Here is a 21617-nt window from a genome sequence, read left to right on the forward strand (position 1 = left end):
AAGGGCGAATCTCAGAAGGTCACATACCCTATGATTCCATTTATACAACATTCTCACTATAGAGACTGAAAACTGATCAGTTGTGCCAGGGGTTAGAAATAATTGGAAGGAGGGGGAGGGGTGTGATCATAAAAAAGGTAGCACAAAGGAGATGTTTGTGATGACAGAATTTTTCTTCTATACCTGTGATAAAATCACTTAGAATTATATACATAAAATAAGCCACTCAATGTCCACTAGCTGGCTTTGATATTATACTACTATATTTATATAAGATATAAACACAGGGAAAGGTATATGGGACCTCTCTGTATTGATTTTGCAATTTCCTATAACTGTTTTTATTTTAAAACAAAATTTTGAAAAAATAAGGTACAAGAATTTTCCTAATTTTAATGCCACAGATTCAAGAACCTCAATGAACCCCAAGAATACCTTGGCTCACTGTAGTCAAATTGCTAAAAATAAATGAGAAGAATATTCACTGCATTATCATCAGAAACAATGCATGCCAGAAGGCAATAGGATAACTTCTTTAATGTGCTGAAAAAAAATTTCAACCTAGAATTGTATATGCAGCCAAATTTGAAACATGAAGGTAAAATGGAGACATTTTCAAATAAAGTTGAGAAAATTTGTCATAAAATAGCCTATATTATCAAAATTATTAATGAAAATTTTTCATAATGATGAAAAATTGTAGCAGATTGAAATTTGGGTCTACCCAAAAAAATTAAGAATATCATAATGGTAAACATGTGACTAAATATATTTTTCCTCATTTTAAAATTTCTTTGAAAGACTGTTGACTGCTTAAAGCAGAATAATAATATAGGGTTTATAACATTTGGAAATAAAATGTATCACAACAGCAGCACAAAGAATGGCAGGTAAATGTTGCCATACTATTATGAATTTTTTATATTACATGTGAAGTGGTATATAAATATGAACTATTATATAATAATATTTATACATTTATTTTCTATACATAAGTATACATGCATACATATATACACTCAAACATATATACATATGTTCTGAGACAGAGCCCATCTGCTTCACCATATGCGTACACAGCACAGTGAAGTTTATAAATTCCTCATTATGAGGAGGAAGATAAAAGATCCACCAGGTGACTCAACAGATATAAGCAGTGGAAACGTTTTAAGGTGGGTGACAAAATGACTTCATTCTTTCAATCTCTTTAGCTTTCAACTATATGACATTAGTGTTCCCTGACAAGGACAAAATGGATCCTAAGATGAGTTCTGCTGCCACAGCAACAGCAGCCATTGTACCTTCCCCTATTCTAACAATGGGTCAGTTCAAGCTTCAGTCCCAGGTCAGCCACAGTGACAGAAGCCCATGGAATCAGAGGTGAAGTTTAACGATGGCCACTGCCTCCTCTTTTCATTTAATCCAAGAGGTCGTTGGAAACAGCCCACTGAGGGAGATAGACGCTGTTTCCCAGAAGTAAATACAGCTCAGCTTGTACTTTGGAACAATTGGTCAACCTTGCTACTTGCACAATCTACTAACAAAGGTTATGTGGTGCCTGAACATGATCATGGCAGAATCACCGGGCCTCGTCACCATCTGCCTTTTAGGATATCTACTCAGTGCTGAATGTACAGGTTTGTTTCCTTTATAAAGTTACATTGAATGTGCTTGTATTTTAGATACAGAAACGTCTGGGGCTGTCTTCTTCATTATATAATGATTACAGGATTTGACCACAATATTTATGATCCTAGTAGTTAGCTTATGGGTTAGTAAGTACTGGTTCTCTGGTAGCTATGTCTTCCTCATTTTAAAAATTAAATAGATTTACAATATTTATGGTATGTTTTTTAAATGGACACTGTTGGGCTTATGATTTGACAATGTAATTCCTTAGACAATAGTTGTCTCCTTGGTTTAAAAAAAAATTAAAAGGGGGAAAATGCTTTAACAAGGAAACAGCAGAATTTGGAGAAAAATTAATTGTCATTTTGTGGGTTCTTTACTCATTACTTTGAAAGCAAAATGGGAAACAGAGCAAAAACAATGGTTTTACTTACACAAAAAGTTTGATTTTAAGACATATAACATGGTTCAAAATTTTAGAACTGTTTAATGAGTCAGACCTCTAATTTTTGAAGTCTATAAAATCATACACCTTCAACTGATAGTCTTAGAATACAAACAAACTCTCTAGTAATAAGTTGTTATTTATCACTGAAGTTTTCCATGGGTTAGAAAGAAATTATTTTGTCTGATTCCAAACATCTCGGAGTTGACACAGGGGGAAATTCAATGCTCACTTGAGCTCTTAGGACATCAAAGCAAATCCAAGAATTGACATCAAGAGTACAAATTTAGTCAATGCAATTTACATCACTTGGTTTTCTTCCACAACTTCAGTGACTTTATGTATTCCCCAAAGGCAGGCACACAGAGAAGAAACTACCCCATTTAGACAAACAGCATGTTCTCACAGGAAGCATTTATCACACTTACTTGTCAACCTATTATACTCAAATCTACAGTGCCAAGATCAGGGGTGCCAACCCGAAGCATCCCCAGAAAGCAGACTGGCCCTGTGGTTCCCACTCCAGACATGATGTCACACTGAAATGCAGAAATAATGACACATGAATGCAGAGGTTAAATTAAACCAGCAAACTGGGCAGTGTCAAGCGATAAAGAAATTTAGCTGGTAACATTCACAAAGTAGAACATAAAGCTAAGTCTTTATACACATCTCATCAGTGTGAGATCTAGGAGGACAAAGGATCCAAACTTCCTTCGACATAAGTGGTGAGGTGATGGAGGTTTTAAGAAGGCTGCTGCACACTTGAAGATCTCAGATGTAGGAAAAAAGGACAGATTCAGAGAAAAAAAAGGGCTAGGATTTCAGAAACTTGGTAAATAATGAAAAGAATAAATAAGCTTGAAGGGTTAAATATATGACCCTCTGACAATGGTAAGGAGAAAGGCAGTGGAGTCCTCATAATCAGAGATATTAGGTCCCTGAGCAGAGCACCAGGGGGCTTTCCCTAAGGATGGACAGTGTCGGTGCAGTGCTCTCCTCTGCTGTTAAACTGTCACTGGCTTCTAAAAGCAGGTTCTATGAATGATTTTCACAGAGATGTTGCATTTTCATGGCTGCTGCCCTTAGGTATTACTGCATCAATTTAGAATTTTGCAATCAAAACTACTTCGTGCCACCAATTCAGTTTTGTAAAGTGTATGGACTTTACAAGCTGCCTTTCATTCAGAATGAATGAATGAAATAAAATGAAAGACAGCTTCAGTCCATAACACAGTGGCTACTACGGTGCCAGGTACCATCACAAGGTACGAGGGGCTTGGGGATAAATCAGATTCCCTCTCTGATATAAAGTACCCTGAGGCCAGGTGAGAGATTTCAATACGTGATAAGATGCATACCAGGCACTAAAGGGGCATAGAGAAAGGAACATATTAATGGTGGGACACTGACAGAGGGACAATATTTTGAGGCGGGTCTTAAAAAATGAGTAGGTTCATTCTACTAAAATGCCTAATTAAGGGCATTCTATGCAGAGAGGAGCACTCATGTGCAGAGGTCTAGATTCACAACAAATGTGATATCTTTCAGGAACTCAGTATTCTTTCAATATTGAATATGACAGGTGAGGCAGGGTCAGGGCATCAGGTAAGGAAGGCCCTAAACTAAGGAGTTTGGACAAAAGAATGCAATTTGGAGTTATCAGAAGTGTAAACATGAATACCACTGACGGCTGACTTAGGCTGCTTGGCGTGGCAACATTCTCATGAACTGTGTGAGGAACGGACGGCCAGACACAGGGAGACCAGTCTTGAGGCCACTGCAATCATCCAGGGAAGGCACAAGAAGAGGGAAGGGAATTCAAGTGACACTATGGAAGTATTGACTAGAAATGACATGACTTAACCATCTGGGTATGGATAGGGAAAGGGTTTAGAGGAAGTGGAAAGAACACGTCCTTGAGCATCTAGGATATGGCCCAGTGCCTAAGAGCATGGACTGTGGGCAGTCTGACTGCCCACGACTAAATTCTGACAGTGACACTTTAATGAGTTACTTGGGGCAAGTCACTTAATCTCTCTGAACCTCTGTTTTTCTGATTTATAAACCTGAGATGACAGCACCTATCTCATGAAACAGCTGTGAGGAGGGAATGAAATAATGGATGCAAACACTGAGCACATTGTCCATCCAGCATGACAGAAATATTAAGGAAACATCAGGTCTTACCAGCCACATGGTGATGTACAGTTTCAAGTTGGAAAGATGATCTGGAATTCCAAAGATCTATCTGACTTGAGGTAGATATTTGGAACTCACTGTCATATACACGGCAGTTACAACAACGTGTGTGTGTAAGGATCCAGGGAGTGAGCATGAATCTTGTGGCACCTAGTACAGTGCCTGGCAGGAGTAAGTGCACAGAAAATTGTGTTGAATCAAGAAAGGACTCAGATGGGGCCTCAGACGGTAAAGAATCTGCCTGTAATGCAGGAGACCAAGGTTCGATCCCTGAGTCAGGATGATTTCCTGGAAAAGGGAATGGCAACCCACTCCAGTATTCTTGCCTGGAGAATCCCATGGACAGAGGAGTCTGACAGGCTACACAGTCCATAGGGTCACAAAGAGGCGGACACAACTGAGTGACTAACACTTTAGGGCTGGAATAGGGTGAGGCAAGAAGGGCACGAAGGGCATAAAAATACTTGCATACCCTGAGCAAGCATGCCTCCTTGAATTCTGTGTCCTAGGGGCCTTGTTCACCTCACCCAGTCCTGGCCCTGACAAAGATGTATGGATTGAAGAAGAACAAGGCTGAAACTGGTGGCTGGAGCCTGGGAGAACACTGAACCTCATGGGGCAGGCAGAAGAAGGGGAATGAATAGATTCAAGTGGTGGGTGAATAACAAGAGTCAGTGTACAATGAAGGAAACTATAAGCAAGGTGGAAAGACAGTCTTCAGAATGGGAGAAAATAATAGCAAATGAAACAACTGACAAAGAATTAATCTCCAAAATATACAAGCAGCTCATGCAGCTCAATACCAGAAAACCCAATCAAACTCAATACCAGAACAACCCAATCAAAAAGTGGGCAAAAGAACTAAACAGACATTTCTCCAAAAAGATTTACAGATGGCTAATAAACATGAAAAGATGCTCAACATCATTCATTATTAGAGAAATGCAAATCAAAACTACAATGAGGTATCATCTCACACTGGTCATAATGGCCATCATCAAAAGGTCTACAAAGAATAAATGCTGGAGAGCATGTGGAGAAAAGGGAACCCTCTTACACTGTTGGTGGGAATGCAAACTGGTACAGCCATTATGGAGAACAATGTAGAGATTCCATAAAAAACTGGGAATAGAACTGCTATCTGACCCAGCAGTCCTGCTGCTGGGCACACATCCCAAGGAAACCAGAATTGAAAGAGGCACATGTACCACAACGTTTATTACAACACTATTTACAATAGTTAGAACATGGAACCAACCTAGATATCCATCAGCAGATGAATGGATTAGGAAGTTGTGGTTCATATACACAATGGTAATATTACTCAGTTATAAAATGGAATGCATTTGAGTGAGTTCTAATGAGGTGAATGAACCTGTAGCCTATTATACAAAGTGAAGAAAGTCAGAAAGAGAAAGACAAATACTGTATATTAATGCATATATATGGGATTTAGAAAGACTGTAATGACGATCCTGTATGCAGGGCAGAAAAGGAGACACAAACGTGAAGAACAGACTTTTGGACTATGTGGGAAAAGGCAAGGGTGGAATGATATGAGAGAATAGCATTGAAACATGTACATTGCCATATGTAAAATAGATGACCAGTGCAAGTTGGATGCATGAAGCAGGGCAGTCAAAGCTGGTGCTCTGGGACAACCCAGATTGATGGGGTGGGGAGGGATGTGGGGGGGGGGGGGGTTCAGGATGAGGGGACACATGTGCACCTGTGGCTGATTCATGTCAATGTATAGCAAAAACCACCACAGTATTGTAAAATAATTAGCCTCTCATTATAATTAATTAAAAAAAGCAAGAGCCAGTGCAAAGAGGAGAACCAGGAGAGAGTGATTTCATGGAAAGAGCACCCTGAGAAGGGAGAGATCAACAGTTAGGAGTGTTTCAGAGCAGGCAGCAAATAGAGAAGTTCAAAATTATCCTTTAGGAAGTCAGTGCTGATCTTGACAGGAGTCATTTAATTATACAGATGGAGTAAAGAAGAGAAAGAGCCACAGAAAAGTGCATTAAGTAAAAAGGAAATTGAGAAAAGGAAGAAGGCAGACCAGACACAGGAGTAGAAAGGAAGAGAGATAACCACCACACACCAGCCTGCACAGGATCTCACTGATCCTGTCAGCAATGCTGGGAGGCAGACAGTCTGATGATACTACTGTTTACACTTGACAAAGTTAAGCTGCAAAGATTATGTGACTTGCCTGAGGTCTCATAGCCAATAACTGGTAAGACATGTGATTCAAATCCAGGTGTGTCTGCTCTGCCTCCAAACCCCTATTTTTCCACTAGATCGCACTGTAAATGGATACAGACACAGATGCTACTGTAGGAGTGCCCAGGGCCAAGCACAGAACTAAGGAGCAGAGAGGAGGGCATGGTGGAGGCTGGGAGGCATCAATATGCCATGGCACCCATTGGCAGCTTGTGGCTTTCTCCCAGGGCACCTGGCTGTCTGACGTAGCAGTTGGGACTGTGGGGCGTTAAGTACTGAAGAAGAGGTGAAGGAAATAGAGAAAGTTGACAAAGGAAGAGTTGAAGAGAAAAAGTCTAAGCTAAATTCGGGGGGAAAGTAAAGCCCAAGGGGACTTGAGGAGTGAGAGAAAAGGGAGAGACTATCAAGGGATCAGCAGGCTCCATAAAGCAAACAGCTGCAATGGAAATAAAGGACTTTAGTTGTTTCTTCTCCTTTCTTTTTTTCCCTCTTTGGCACTAACAAGAAAACAGTCCCAAAATGCCCTGGAAAGTTCATGTTATAAACACCTTGTCCTGTTGAGATGCTATCAGATGTTCTCCTAAGGAAAGGAATAACTCTAGGCAGCTTCTTGAGTTCCTGTCATTAATTATAAATATAGATACTATATCTATATCTCTCTATCTAGAAAAAGACACATGCACAGAGACAGAGAGTGAAACAGAAAGAAGAGACTGAGATTGGAGAGTGGTGGTGGGGGAAGGGGTGGAGAATTAGGTTAGAGACCTTAATCCTCCAGTGTTCAGGAGTGTTCCTACAGGTTAGGCAGTCAAAGCTAAAATAAATCACATCCTGAATCCGAGAGAATGACATATGTCACTGGAATTCCTAGAACACATGCAAACTTAAGGGGTTGTGAGTCTGAAGTTTGAAAAAATAAAAAACATGAATGCAGGGGTTTCTCTTTAATATTTAGTGAGACACCGGGATTGTCTTTAGGCCTCCGCTCCTCCAAAAGAAACGTGCTGCCGAGTCATCTGGGCAACTGCGTCCTGTAAACACAGCCCGGCCAGGGTGATGGATCACCTTGCAAGGATCTGCAATTAGCTATTTTCAAATGATGACGAAGTGTGAAGTTAACTGCTTACTTGAGAACTTTCTTTTTCATCCAGAGTAAATTCAAATACGATTGAAAATCTGACCTTTTATTACTGGAGCTCTCTTGACTAAAAGTAAAACTGAATTTTAATTCCTAAATCTCAATATGTATACAGTTTCATGAGAACATCATAGATTTTGGCTCCATGCCCCAAAGATAAACTGGTTTGGGGATTACTTGGATTAAAAAACAAAGCCTTTCTTAAGAGATGTATTTAATTTTCATGATATTTTCTTTCCTCTAAAGCTAAACAGTTCTTTTAAATTTCAGTTTTTCTTGACCGTGAAAATGCCACCAAAATTCTCCATCGGCCAAAGAGGTACAATTCAGGTAAATTGGAAGAGTTTGTTCGAGGGAACCTTGAGAGAGAATGTAAAGAAGAAAAATGTAGTTTTGAAGAAGCACGAGAAGTTTTTGAAAACACTGAGAAAACTGTGAGTATTTCCATATAATACCCTTCAGATGCAGAACAAAGAATAGAAAAACCTTTTTGAAAAATAGGGAAAAAAACCATATTTCCCTTTAGAATTTTAAAAATCTATACATGTATATATATTATAAATACTATAATAGAGAAGGAATCAAAAACACTGTAAATAGTACCATTAATTTGTCCTCTTTTTCTTTATAGACTGAATTTTGGAAGCAATATGTTGGTAAGCAATTCATTTTATCCTCTCCCGGGTATATTAAACATTCGAGATTTACGTATTGCTTTCCTCTGTGTCAAAAGGGCTCAGAAAAATAAGTTAAATTGTTTTTACTCAACATTGAATGGTAACTATCCGAGATAATGGAGATATCTGCTGGCAGAAAACCTTACTCCTCCCTAGGGCTTCAAAAGGAACATGGTTCCACCTCAGGAATCCAGAAGGAAGAAACCAAAGAGAATTGTATCTGGGACTGAATGAGAGTTTACAATCCTCAGTAAAGAATCAGAAAATGCTGATTGACTTAAATGTTTACTGCTTAAAAGCCTTTCTCCTTCTGGTGGCCTACAAGGCCCTCCCGATTGCCCCACGCTGTGACCTCCACTCCTCCTGCTCTCCCCTCACACTCAGGTCACCAACCATCCTGGCCCTGCAGCTATTCCTTGCACGTGCTACAACTGCTTCTACTTTAGAGTCTTAGACTGACTGTTCCTTGCATGTTGAAGATTCTTCTACCAGGTTCCTGTAGGCTCACTCCCTCACCTCCTCTCAGGTCTTTACCCAAATATCTCTCTCTCAATGACGCCTGCCTTGATCGTCTATTAATATGTCAACCTGCCTCCCCCCACAACCCCATCACTTTAGACACTGTATCCTGTTCTATTATTTTTCATAGCACTTTTCACCATCTGAGGTATCATATAATAGTCTTACTTATACTATTACTTTTTCCCACCTTGCTAGAATGAAAGCTTCATGTTGGCAGGTGTATTCAACTGTTGTGTTTATTTATACAGTCCTAGTATCTCAAACAGTATCTGGTACAGAAGCACTGAGAAAATACTTGCTGAATGAACTGAAAAAGGAGTAAACGTCACAACTTTAATGACAACTAAGTTTTAACACTAATTTAAAATCTAGCAGCAGGATTTTGAGGCAGTGTTAAGTTTCCCAGCTTGACTTACCTAAGACCATGTGCATGAACAGAAACTACCCTGGACAGCCAATTCACTGAATTCCATCAGTTCTATTTTCCCAGATTCCATTCTGTGAACACTAATGGACTTATTCATATTCTTGTGACTAATTATCTCTCCACTTTGTTTTTAAATCATGAGGGAAGAAGAGGTCCACTCTGTTACATTTGCTTTATCTGCCTTTGTCCTTAATAATGAATGCTACCGTGCCAATTTTCTACTGAGGTATTCCACTACAGTTAGTCCAAACAAGTCTTTTCATTCTCTATTTCTATTTAAAACTCTGAATCTTGTCTTTTTTAAAAGCAAATCAATTTCTACTTTTCCTCCGCATATAGTCCTGGCTGCATTTAAAAAACTCTCTTGTTCCCTTTATTGCCCATACCCTCCTCAGGTGGCCTTTCATCAGTACCTCTTTAACACCATATTTTGAAGCTGGGCCCCTGCCTTCTAGGCCACAGGCTGTGTTGTTTACTGTAACTCAGGTAAAGAAACCTGGAAGGGCATGATGCCTGGAAGGGCATCAAGGGCATGATTTTGCTGTTGACCTGAAAGAAAAAGACTACAGCAAAGATGGGTTTATTCAGGATCAGCGGAGAATCATAATTCAGGGTCTTCAACCACTGGAAGCCATGTGCAAGTTCCTGGAGGACAGAGGGCAGAGAACTCTTTTGAAGAGGGGAAAAGGAAGTGGGGAGGAAGTGCATGTTAAGTCACTTTAGTCGTGTCCTACTCTTTGTGACTCCATGGACTGTAGCCCACAGGCTCCTCTGTCCGTGGGATTCTTCAGGCAAGAATACTGGAGTGGGTTGCCATGCCCTCCTCCAGAGGATCTTCCTAACCCAGGGATCGAACCCACGTCTCTTGCATGTCCTGCATTGGCAAACGGGTTCTTTACCACTAGTGCCACCTGGTACAGTAAACAAAGAGTCCCTGGCTTGTCATTGGCTGACTCTTTGCCAAGAAAGAGATGGAGTCGGTCTTCTTCCTGTTGGGCTCTGCCATCATTGGGCGTGAGAGCTCTCCCTTCTGATCTCTCAATTCTATTTAACTGAGGTTTCTGTTTATTAATTTTTTACACTGTCAGTACTGCTTTGTCTACTAAAAACAAGACAAAAACAAGAAGAAAGAAAAAGAAAACCCAATTCCATGCTTCTTTTCACTTTGCAGTTGAGATTCCCAAGAACCCCAAATAGCCTCTGCTGTTTTCTCCTGTGTGGGCCTTCTCACACAATGGGGATGCAGGTCCCTCATTCCTGCCCTACCCTCTGCCATCATTTTACCATGGGAAGAATTTGGCTGAAGGAGAAAAACTGCCCAACCACATTAGCCAGAGTCTGCCCAGCAGACTGGCTATCACTTTTAATCCTCACACCATCCCTGTGAGCAAAGCATTATGAACTTCATTTTACAGAAGAAACTGAGGTTTAGAGAAGTTAAATGACTTGCCAAAGGTCATGCAGCTGGGGAGTCATGGAGCCCAGAAGAGCAGCCAAATTCTTTACTGCCCAACCCCCACTTTCTCTATGGCCCTTGCCGGCCTTCAGATCGCAACATTCATTAAACCACCACTGAGTAGCCTTAAACAGGAAGCTCTCACTTGGCAAGGTCTTCTCCCTTGCTGTCTTTGACCCCTATTGTCTGTGGCTTTGCCTCAGCCCAAAGTATACACAGACAAGCACCCAAAGGAGGACTAAATGCAGGATAAAATGACACTCATTTTAAAGATATGTCTCAGCAAATGAGTTGCTGTGTAGCTGGCTGCAAGCCCAGAGCTTTTCAGTGAAACATCCTAAATAATTCAGCTCTGTTCATCTGCAATATAAAGTGCAAATGTGGCTCGTTTTTTTTAGACCAGTCCTGAACATCAATAATAATAAACCAGAGATAACGTATTTTGTTTTCACAGAATTGGAACAAATTGAAGTATCTGTGCAAAAGCACATTGGATCAAGGGGCAGAGGGGACAAGGTCTAATTTTTACAACAAGCAGATTTTCCAGAGAGGGACTCTTTCTGAGAAAAGGTTATTAGCCCTCAGCCAGTGGGACCTGGATACACGCTCCTGACAGTGAGCATGATAGACACACTACTGCTGTCCTACAGCAGGCAGGGCTCCAGTCAGGAATCTTGGCTCTAAAATATGACTGACCATTAGAAATTCCTCTTGAATTGCCCCCTTTCACTCACTGTTTTATTCTTGTGTCATCTTTACCGCTTACTTTTGGTTACTCACACATCAAGCCTTACTGATCTCGCTCCTGGCTTTCTTCAGGGCTCTTCCTCTGCTCAGAGGACACACCAGCCTCCCTCCTGGTTCTCTTCACCCCTTTCCCCTGAAGCTGCCTTAGAGTTACGAGTTGAGGCAGAGCTCTGAGAAATCCGACTGAAGGGTTCCCTTCTCATCCTGACCCTTCCCCTCTTACCTATTCCTTGCTCCTGTTTTCTGATGACCAGTGTCTTCAAAGGTTCTCCAGAATGCTACAAATGTAGAAACTTCAGGAAAGATAGGAAGGAAACATAGCCAATCTATATAAAAACATAGCACATTTTCAGAAGCTTTTCTTTCTTAATTCTTTGTACTGAAAGCTGTTTGTCTCTTTACCAAACCATTTGGGACCTAATCATAGACAGTAGAAAATCCTTCAGGAGTCGAGCACCTTTTGGGCTGTTTGGAACCATCACTGGCTACTTAACAGTGAAATGATGAGATGAGGAAGTAGATGCATGTGTGCCATGCCAAGGCTGCCAGTTCCCTGAGTGGAGTTGCTGTTACCTAGCTCAATTTGCTCTACAAGACATGCAATAGAACAAGCTGGGTACAACACGTAGATGATTGCTGAAACAACATGGTTCTATTTAGAAGTAACTCCATCATCATTCTATAAAGAAGGACTGAAAATTCCTCTTACCTTCTGCTGAGTATATCTCTACACTCAGACTTTCTTCTCCCTCATCTTCCTCCCTTCAGTTTCATAAACAATCCACATGCCTTCCTTAGGGCCATTTCCTAGAACAATGTTAGCCTAAAAACCTTTATTAGAATTTTTAGAAACTTAGGAAAACAGGAGCATCCCATAAGCAGCTGATCTCCAGGTCAGAAGTCCTGCTCTGACCCTAAAATTAGGCTCCCCTCTCTATGAGTCTGTGAAGGAAGGATTGGGTATTCTAACCAATGCATCTGCTAATTCATCTTCTTAATCTACCTCAAAGATGGAGATCAGTGTGAATCCAATCCATGTTTAAATGGCGGCATGTGCAAGGATGACATTAATTCCTATGAATGTTGGTGTCAAGCTGGATTTGAAGGAACGAACTGTGAATTAGGTAAGTAACTATCTTTGGATTACTGGTGGTTCCAAATTTCCCTTTGAAACCAGATTCAACTGGAAAATGCAATATGTATGTACCATAATTTTCTCTTAAGTTATGGTAAAGAACCCTTTACATGAGATTTACACTCAACAAATTTTGAAGTTTATGATACCATATTGCTAACTCTGTATAGCAGATGTCTAGACTTTATTCCTCTTGCATAACTGAAACCTGGAGAACAGCAACTCCTCACTTGCTCCACCCCCCAGCTCCTAGTAAGCACCATTGTATTCTCTGCTTCTATGTGTTGGACTATTTTTAGATACATCATATAAGTGGAATCATGTGGTATTTGTCCTTCTGTAACTGCCTTGTTTCATTTACCATAATGTCCTCCAGGCTCATCCACATTGTTGCATATGACAGAATTTCCTTATTTTTGAAGGTTGAATAATATTCCATTGTATAAAACATACTTATAAAGCTTGTAAAGATGATCAATTCATTTTATCTGTGGTCATAGTTTCCAGGATGAGTTCAAGAAACCATATGAAGAGCAACAGTAGTATTTGGTAACTAGTAGGAAGTGGTAGGTTCCCAGGTGGCACTAGTAGTAAACAACATGCCTGCCAATGTAGGAGACATAAGAAACCCAGGTTTAGTCCTGTGGTTGGGAAGATCCCCTGGAGAAGGAAATGGCAGTCCAATCCAGTATTCTTACCTGGAGAATCCCATGGGCAGAGGAGCCTGGTGGGCCACAGTCCATAGGGTCGCAAAAAGTTGGTCACAACTGAAGTGACTTAGCACGCATGCATGCACAGAACTGGTAATGGTGTTCCACTATCTTATTCATCCTCAATACAACCATTATTCTCCCCATTCTACACAGATGAGGAAAGTGCAGCTCAAACATTTCAAAATCACAGAAGCAGTAAACGGTTCAGCCAGGACCTGAATTCCAATTTATCTGACCAAAACCCATGCTTCTAACTGCAATCCACAAAATGCAAAGAAAACTGAGCAATAAAACCATTTGAACTCATAACTAAAATATCAACAAAGCAGTAGAAGTCAACTAAGTACAGAATTGGGGTAGGGAAGGCCAAGTCTCCTTTATAATAGGTTCTTCTCCACCCATAAGAACCACTTCACATGTGAAATTTATTGACAAAATTCAGAACTCATTCCTGAATTTGACTAAATTGATATACTGGAGTTATATAGAAAATCTAGGGTCATTGTTCATCTTTTCTTTGCATAGCCTAGGCTTCCTTTTTTCTGAGATTTTGGCAGTTGGAACAGTAAACCCCAAAGTCCTTTACCTATTTGTTTATTACCTCTGGATGCAGGATTACTGGTACTGTGATTGTGAAAAGCATACAGTGCTAATGACAGATTCTCTTTCTACTCTGAAACTCCAGAAGAATAGAGGTGCAGTCCTAGGGAAAGAATTCAACACTACAGACTACATGACTAAGGGAAAAGAGTAGAAAATTAGCAGGACTCTATTTAGGCATTATGGCAATCCACCTGACACAGATGAAAAGGGCATTAAAACAAAATGAAATGCAGCAGCTGCACTTGTCCTATAGAGAAGGGGGAAAGTTGTCTCTAATACTGTGCAGAAATCCTTTCATTGCTAAAGAGAAATCCATTGATCATCTTCCTTTGAGTTCCAAAAGATTAAAAGGAATAGAAGACAGGGAAAAGAAAAGGCAGCAGGGCAAAAACATTTAAAAAGAAAGAAAAAAAGGAGATGCAGGTGGGTGAACTGGTACCCTGAGCTTGGACTCCCACTCCCTCAGACTTTACAGTGTGGGGACACTCCGATGCCTGGGTTCCCTTTCCTATGGGCATGTTCATTGGTTCAACATCTCCGAAGTGCTACTAGCATCTGAAAGGTTACAATTTCAAACTCAGATGGACCTAGATAAATCTGATCCTGCTACTTGGAAGCTTATGGAAACTGATTGAATATCACCTTAAATAATATAATTATTAGAGGTGATGGAATGAAAGACTCAATTGGGTTCCATTAAGAATGAAGGGCATGTCGTGGCAAAGTAAAATTGAAAATAATGTTTAATGTTAAATACTCCTAAATGTGAGAGTTGGACCATAAAGAAGGCTGAGCATCAAAGAACTGATGCTTTCAAACTGTGATGCTGGAGAAGATTCTTGAGAGTTCCTTGGACAGCAAGGAGATCAAACCAGTCAATCCTTAAGGAAATCAATCCTGAATATTCATTGGAAGGACTGATGTTGAAACGCCAATACTTTGACCACCTGATGCAAAGAGCCAACTCACTGGAAAAGATCCTGATGCTGGGAAAGATTGAGGGCAGAAGTAAAAGGGGGTGACAGAGGATGAGATGGTTGGATGGCATCACCAACTCGATGAACATGTGAGCAAATTCCAGGACATAGTGAAGGACAGGGAAGCCTGGCATGCTGCTGTCCATGAGGTCGCAAAAAGTCAGACATGACTTAGCAATTGAACAAAAAAATGTCTTTAGTTTTAACATAAAGACACTTTAAAAGACGCAGAGAGCCCAGAGGAATGTAGTTATAAAAGCAGCAAACTGCTATGATAGGTTTTGCTATGTGCATGAAGCTATGGTCCATACAGCAAAAGTGCTAAGTCTACAATGGGCACCTTTTCAGGCCCCTCAGGCTCACCACATTTTGGTTTGGTCATGGCTCTGTGGAGACACTGCAGCCACCAACAACCCTAGCCTCTAGGGTATCTTGAACCCAGCTGACCAAGGTTTAGTAAAATCCTCCCAGCTTGCTTAGTTTAGAAACAAAGTGGGAATTCTCTCAAAAAACTCTACCTCAGGCACTAGAGGAAAGCAAAAGCATATACAAACTCCCATTTAAGCTGTTGCTTCAAACTGAACTAGAAGCCACTAGAAAAAAAGCACAGTTCATGGAGTATCTGTGCCCCAAGTCCCTGGCCTCACCCAGTGTCTGAAAGGGAAGGAAATTTCCATTGTTAAGACCTTATTCTTTTTCCTCTTCTCTTGTTCATTGGACTCCTCTCCAGGGAAGAGAGGTGCAAACATTCAGGGAATGCTTTCTAGTTAGAACAATTAACTGGCTACTGTGTCCCTCTGGCTGGAATAAAGATCACTTGAGTGTCCCCAGATACACATCCCATCTGAGTCCTTTTCAGATAAATTGAAGTCCGTAAGAGTTCGGCCATTCCTGTCCCTTCTAAAGAGTACAAGAGGCATTTCCCCACAGTAAGAGAGATGGAAAGAAAAACAAGCACAGAAACACTTTTTTTTTTCATTTTGGTAAATCACAGACACTACTAATATACTGTGTATTTCTATGGAGTAGAAAAAAAAAGAAAATACCTTGAGTTTAGTTGATAAACTTGTTAAAGAGAATATCGTTCATCCCAGTTTTGGTTCTCCCGTCTGTGAATATATCATGGCAGATGAAGGCAGAGTAAAATGAAGCAGAACACACTAACTTATAGGCAGGAAGGGAGTTAGAGGTGTTTGTGCTAACATAGAGGGAGAAGAACAGACACTGTGAGATGTCCATCCACAGATATTCTAGGGGCTTCCCTGGTGGCTCAAATGGTAATCTGCCTGCAATGCAGGAGACCTGGATTCAATCCCTGGGTTGGGAAGATGCCCTGGAGAGGGAAATGGCAACCCACTCCACTTTCTTGCCTGGGAAATCCCATGGACAGAGGAGCCTGGCAGGCTCCAGTCCATGGGGGTCGCAAGAGTCAGACACGACTGAGTGACTAAACCAACCAACCAAAGAACCAGGGAGAATCTACACCCAACATGGGGCCTAATGTCCAAGTGCTCCAGAAACAATTGATGACTGAGTCCCACAGTGACTGTCCCCAAGGTGCAGGACTACAGACGTCTCCACTGGAACTCCTTGTGCTGTTATTTTCTTTTCAGACTCAAGATCTTTACTTGAGGTCAAAAGACTGCTGGTCGGACAGCAATATTTCCCACTGTGTGCACAAACCAAGCCACAGGACAGCAGCAGCAGCAACATACTAGGCCACAAAGAGCAGTGACAAATGGGGAAAAGGATGGAGTGGTCTAGTTACTTAGCCAAGGATGCAGAATCAGGAAAAGCACCTCAACTTTACCCATTCCTGTTGTGCATGGCCAGGTCCAAACTGGTCAGCACCTGCCACCCACCTCTGTGAACTTCGAACATTCTCATATTGACTGAACATTCCCTACAGGGGTATTTGATTTGGCTGCACACTCTAGTATTGCTTTGTAGCAACAAAATGATTGCTAGTAACATGAGAAGAGCCAGCGATGTAACTACCGTTAGTGAGGAGAAAGGTCTTTAATAAATAAATAAAAAGACCAAGTGCCATCTTTTTGGCTTCTGCACTTAGTGGATTATTGGCAGCAAAGGGTAAAGCTTAGGCTGGTTCCTTTGTCTACCTGGTAACAGTTGATTTGCCTTCCCTCATTTCCTGAAGATCAGTAAGGAACATGAACTAATCATTACTCTAGCCTATGCTACCTACATAAAATGGAATTCACAAATTTAGATCTGTCACTCACAAATCCGTAATATACTCACAGACCATACAGTCGTTCTGTTAGCCTGAAACCTAAAGGGAAAAAAAAAGAGTATGACACAAGCTTATGCGTTAAGGTGTGATTCTAGGTGGGCAAGAGTAAGGGATGGGGGAGTGAGAAATGAGGAAAGGAGAGCCAAGAGTAGGAGTCATCTCTCCTCACCTGCAACTAACTGCTTGATCTCTGGGGACTGTTTTCCAAGAAGCCATGTGAGCTGGCCTCAGGAGAGTCAGTCTCAGAGAGGAGAAGAAGTAAAAGAATCTGTCCACCAGTATACATCTCTCGATGGTCAACACTTCAGCCTGTGCGGCATTAACTCCCCGGCATCATCACGTTGTATGCACTGGGGCCCTGAGAGGCCACGTGGGATCCCGGGCCTCAGCATCAACCTGGGAGCATCAAGCAAAGAGACCAGAGGCCCACGATACAGATCTGAGCCAGGCCACTCAAGGCAGTACCTAGATGAAGCCAAGGGAAGTCCACGCAGAGCAAATCACCAACGGGGCTGGGACAGACGCGGGTGAAGCTGGGGGTGACTAAGGTGGCCCATAACAGGTGGCTAACACAGCCACACATATTCTAACTGCACTGACAAACAAGCACTTCTCTTGAATGCTCTACTGCTGTTAGGCCTGTAGGTAACGGGAAGGTGCCTTCCATTCACTGTATTCCTGCACTGCTCTACAGACAGAAATCGGTCCTGAGACAGAGCCTATTTCTCTTAACTCAGCAGGTCTCAGCTAGCAAGCCCTGAACCCTGGTACTTCCTGTTATTGAGATGGCACTGGAGAAACAAAGGGAAAGCACAGGAATTTGAAAATACAGAATAAGATGGCAGGAACAAGCCAAATATATCAGGAATCACAATTAATGTGAATTGGAGTTAATGACAATTTTCAGTCTGGAGTTAAAAATCTAATTATATGCTGCTGATCAAAGAGATACCTAAAATAAAACTATACCAGGAGGATAAAATAAAGGGATATAAAAAGATTTGCCAGGTAAATGCTAACACAAAGAAACTGGCAAAGCCATCTTACTCTCAGATAAAATAGAATTCTGACCAAAAGCATTACAAGAGACAAAGAAAGATATATTATATGAATAAGGGAGATTGTATAGGAGAATAAAGAAAATATGGGCCAGTAGACTGCTTATCATTGCCAACACATAGTGTTTTTGGCATTTAGCTCCCTTAAAGGACCTTATTTCATTCTCCTGTGTTGATACATACCCACCAGGGCCAGCTTCAAGTTTGCTTTGAAAAACTGGATTATATTAACAGTGCATGCATGCATGCTAAGTCACTTCAGTCGTGTCTGACCCTGTGCGACCCCATAGATGGCAGCCCACCAGGCTCCTCTGTCCCTGGGATTCTCCAAGCAAGAATACTGGAGTGGGTTGCCATTTCCTTCTCCAATGCATGCATGCATACTAAGTCGCCTCAGTCGTGTCCGACTCTGTGCAACCCTATGGACAGCAGCCCACCAGGCTCCTCTGTCCAGAGGATTCTCCAGGCAAGAATACTGGAGTGGGTTGTCATTTCCTTCTCCTATATTAACAGTAGGCACTTGTATTCAGCAAAATATACTATTTAGGGTGAAAAGGTAAGTCACAGGGTGGGAGAAGGTATCAACAATGCATATATCCAGCAACTAGAACTCTCATATGCTGATGGTGAGAATCTAAATTTGTATAATTATCTTAGAAAACTATTTGGCAATATCTACTAAGCCTGAACATATGGTCCAATCATTGCACTCATGAGTACAGATCCAGTAAATATGCACACATATGTTACCAAAAGATATGTATAAGAATGTTCATTACAGCATTAAACATAAGAGCCAAAAACTGGAAACTCAAATATTCATCCACAGTAAAATGGTGAACAGAGGTAGTAATATTCATACAATGGAATGTATTACACAGCATGTAGATGAACTATGACTATACAAAACAACATGGATGAAGCTCACAAACAAAATGTTAACTGAGGAACACAGGAGAGTACATAATGGGAGCATCTCCTTAAAGTTCATGAACGGGTGAAACTAATTCCTTGTTAGAAGTCAGAGTATGGTAACTTTGGGAAGGAGGAAGTAGTGACCAGAAGGGGGAATTAGGAGAGCTTCTGGGCTGTTGATAAGGTCCTCTGTACTGATCTGTTTACTGTTTAAACAAGTGAAGTCACCTTGTGAAAACTCATACCAAAGTTCTGGGTACTTTCTGGGATCTGTTATACTCTAATAAGCAGCTTTTTTTCACTGCAGTCTATGATTTTGTGAAAATAGCATATCTACACCTTCAGTTTTATACCAAATCACATATATTGCTGCCACCATTTTTATGCCATACTAAGAATTTTATCCTCCCCCCCCCCCCCACTCTTAGCTCAAGGCTCACAAACTTCTCTCCACGAATGCTCCCAGCTTATATTTGATCTGTACCAGAGTTAGTGGTTTCATGTACTTTTTAGAATTGTATGTTACTTGATGTTATTGCTGTGGATTTTGCTTTCTTTCAGATGCAACATGCAGCATTAAGAATGGCAGATGCAAGCAGTTTTGTAAAAGGGACACAGATAACAAGGTGGTTTGTTCCTGTACTGACGGATACCGACTTGCAGAAGACCAAAAGTCCTGCGAACCAGCAGGTCAAAATCTAAGTTGTTTTTTTAGTTCAGCAGATATGTTTTCCAAATCCATATTTGAACTTTTAGCACCCTACATAATTTCGTTCCTTGTTTTTACTTCCTTTTGAAATCACAGAAAAGACTAGTAGCATGGGCAAATTAATTTTTCAAATTGCACCATCATTTTTAATAGAAATTCTGTAATTGTCTTCCATCTTCTTTTCTGCACCCAATTTTCTTCTTTGACCTTTATATCATGAAGCAATTGATTTGTGTGATTTCTGCATGTATATCTATAATTCATGAAGTCAAATTAATGTAGTAATCCTGTAATAAAAAAATAGAAGATACATATGTGCTTGACTGATAGGCTTCTAGTACAAGGCTGGTGAATTTTAAGCATGATCTGTCCTAGCATGGCTGGTTTACACTGAGAAAGTTATTTTCTATCCTTCATTCTCAGCCTGAGTTTACACGCTTGGCATCAGAATAGTTCTGACAACTATCTGTTCTGAGTTGTGTCAAGCTGATCAGCACAGTCAATCTATACAGCAGTGGACAAAGCAATGTTTCCCAGTTATGTCAACCATATTGACAGCTGACTGGTGTGTGGAGATCATGTCCACTCTTCACACTGCTCTTCTCTGGAAATGAGGGCAGCAGAAACTTGGATTTTTTTTTTTTTTTTTTTTTTTTGATGTAGGCTCCACAGGATCAATTATATTTGATAAATGAAGGGCTTTTTTGAAGCAAACTAGATATAATTTCTTTTGCATTTCCAAAGCCTGATAGCTTATTAAATTGATACATTAAATCACACACCATTCCTCTGTAACTGGGTTTGATACCTATCTTAGCAATGAACCTGGCAGAGGAGATTAAAGAAAGAACCAGAAGACAAGAGTATATAGACTGCACTAAAATAAAGAGTCTACTGCTTCAAAGACCTGCCTGTCTCCCATCCTTCTACCTGTTCTTGACATACACAGCTTCAAACTAGCCTACCTAGGGAGAAGTATGTGTGTATCTGTTTTTACCTTTGAAACCTAACTTCCAGTGTAGACAGACAGCATAGTAGCTAAATCGTTTTAAGTCCTTTTCTGTTATAAGAAAGAGAAAAAACAGAGAACCACCTCCAACTATTAAGTGTTATTCTGAATATAGCCTTAGTTTTAGCAGAATAAATAAGCCAAACCTAAAATAAACTTTTCTGCCTTTCAATAGTAATGGTCCCTTTTCTTGAGCCAATGTTGATGATTTATATTTATACATAAGTATTTTGAACTAATTTCCTGTTTTCCCAACCACATGCTGTCTTCATGATACTTTGCCACAGCTGGTTGCTATAGAAATGTCTGTTATAAGGAATGTGGATAAAAGGAAAGTGAGAAATGAAATGTGAAGTGATTTTGCTTGACTACAAATTTCCATTCTGCTTGTCCCCAGTGTATCAGTAGATGACTTCTTTTCTTTAGGAAATAAACCAACCCAAGGTAAAAGGTAGCCAGTGCCCAGGTAGATGTGGTGGTTATAATCGTATTAATAATTTATTTAGTTAATACTCAACAGCCAGGTAATTAAATCACAATGACCTCTCTCCAATGGATTTTTTGAAGGCATTTTGGTCTACAAAAGAAGTCCTGGAAATTCCCTGGCAGTCCAGTGCACAGGACTCTGCATTCTCACTGCCAGAGGCCTGGGTTTGATCCCTGGTTAGGAAACTAAAATCCCAAAAGCCATGCAGTGTGGCCTCAAAAATGAAATCTTGTTAACAATAAGGAGTAGACATCCCATTTACCAAATTCTAAAATCAAGGTTATA

General features: G+C 40.6%; 1 protein-coding gene across 1 annotated transcript in view; it reads left to right on the forward strand.

The window, feature by feature from the left end:
* Positions 1–1479: 1479 nt before the first annotated feature.
* F9 (coagulation factor IX) overlaps positions 1480–21617 on the forward strand; it is a 33994-nt gene continuing 13856 nt past the window's right edge. The window contains exons 1-5 of the mRNA XM_019956229.2: positions 1480–1637; positions 7914–8077; positions 8275–8299; positions 12483–12596; positions 19689–19817. Of these exons, the coding sequence (XP_019811788.1) occupies positions 1550–1637; positions 7914–8077; positions 8275–8299; positions 12483–12596; positions 19689–19817 (520 nt within the window). The 5' untranslated portion in view covers positions 1480–1549. The remainder of the gene's footprint in view (positions 1638–7913; positions 8078–8274; positions 8300–12482; positions 12597–19688; positions 19818–21617) is intronic.

The sequence above is a fragment of the Bos indicus genome, chromosome X (assembly GCF_029378745.1).
Source record: "Bos indicus isolate NIAB-ARS_2022 breed Sahiwal x Tharparkar chromosome X, NIAB-ARS_B.indTharparkar_mat_pri_1.0, whole genome shotgun sequence".
Classification (NCBI taxonomy): domain Eukaryota; kingdom Metazoa; phylum Chordata; class Mammalia; order Artiodactyla; family Bovidae; genus Bos; species Bos indicus.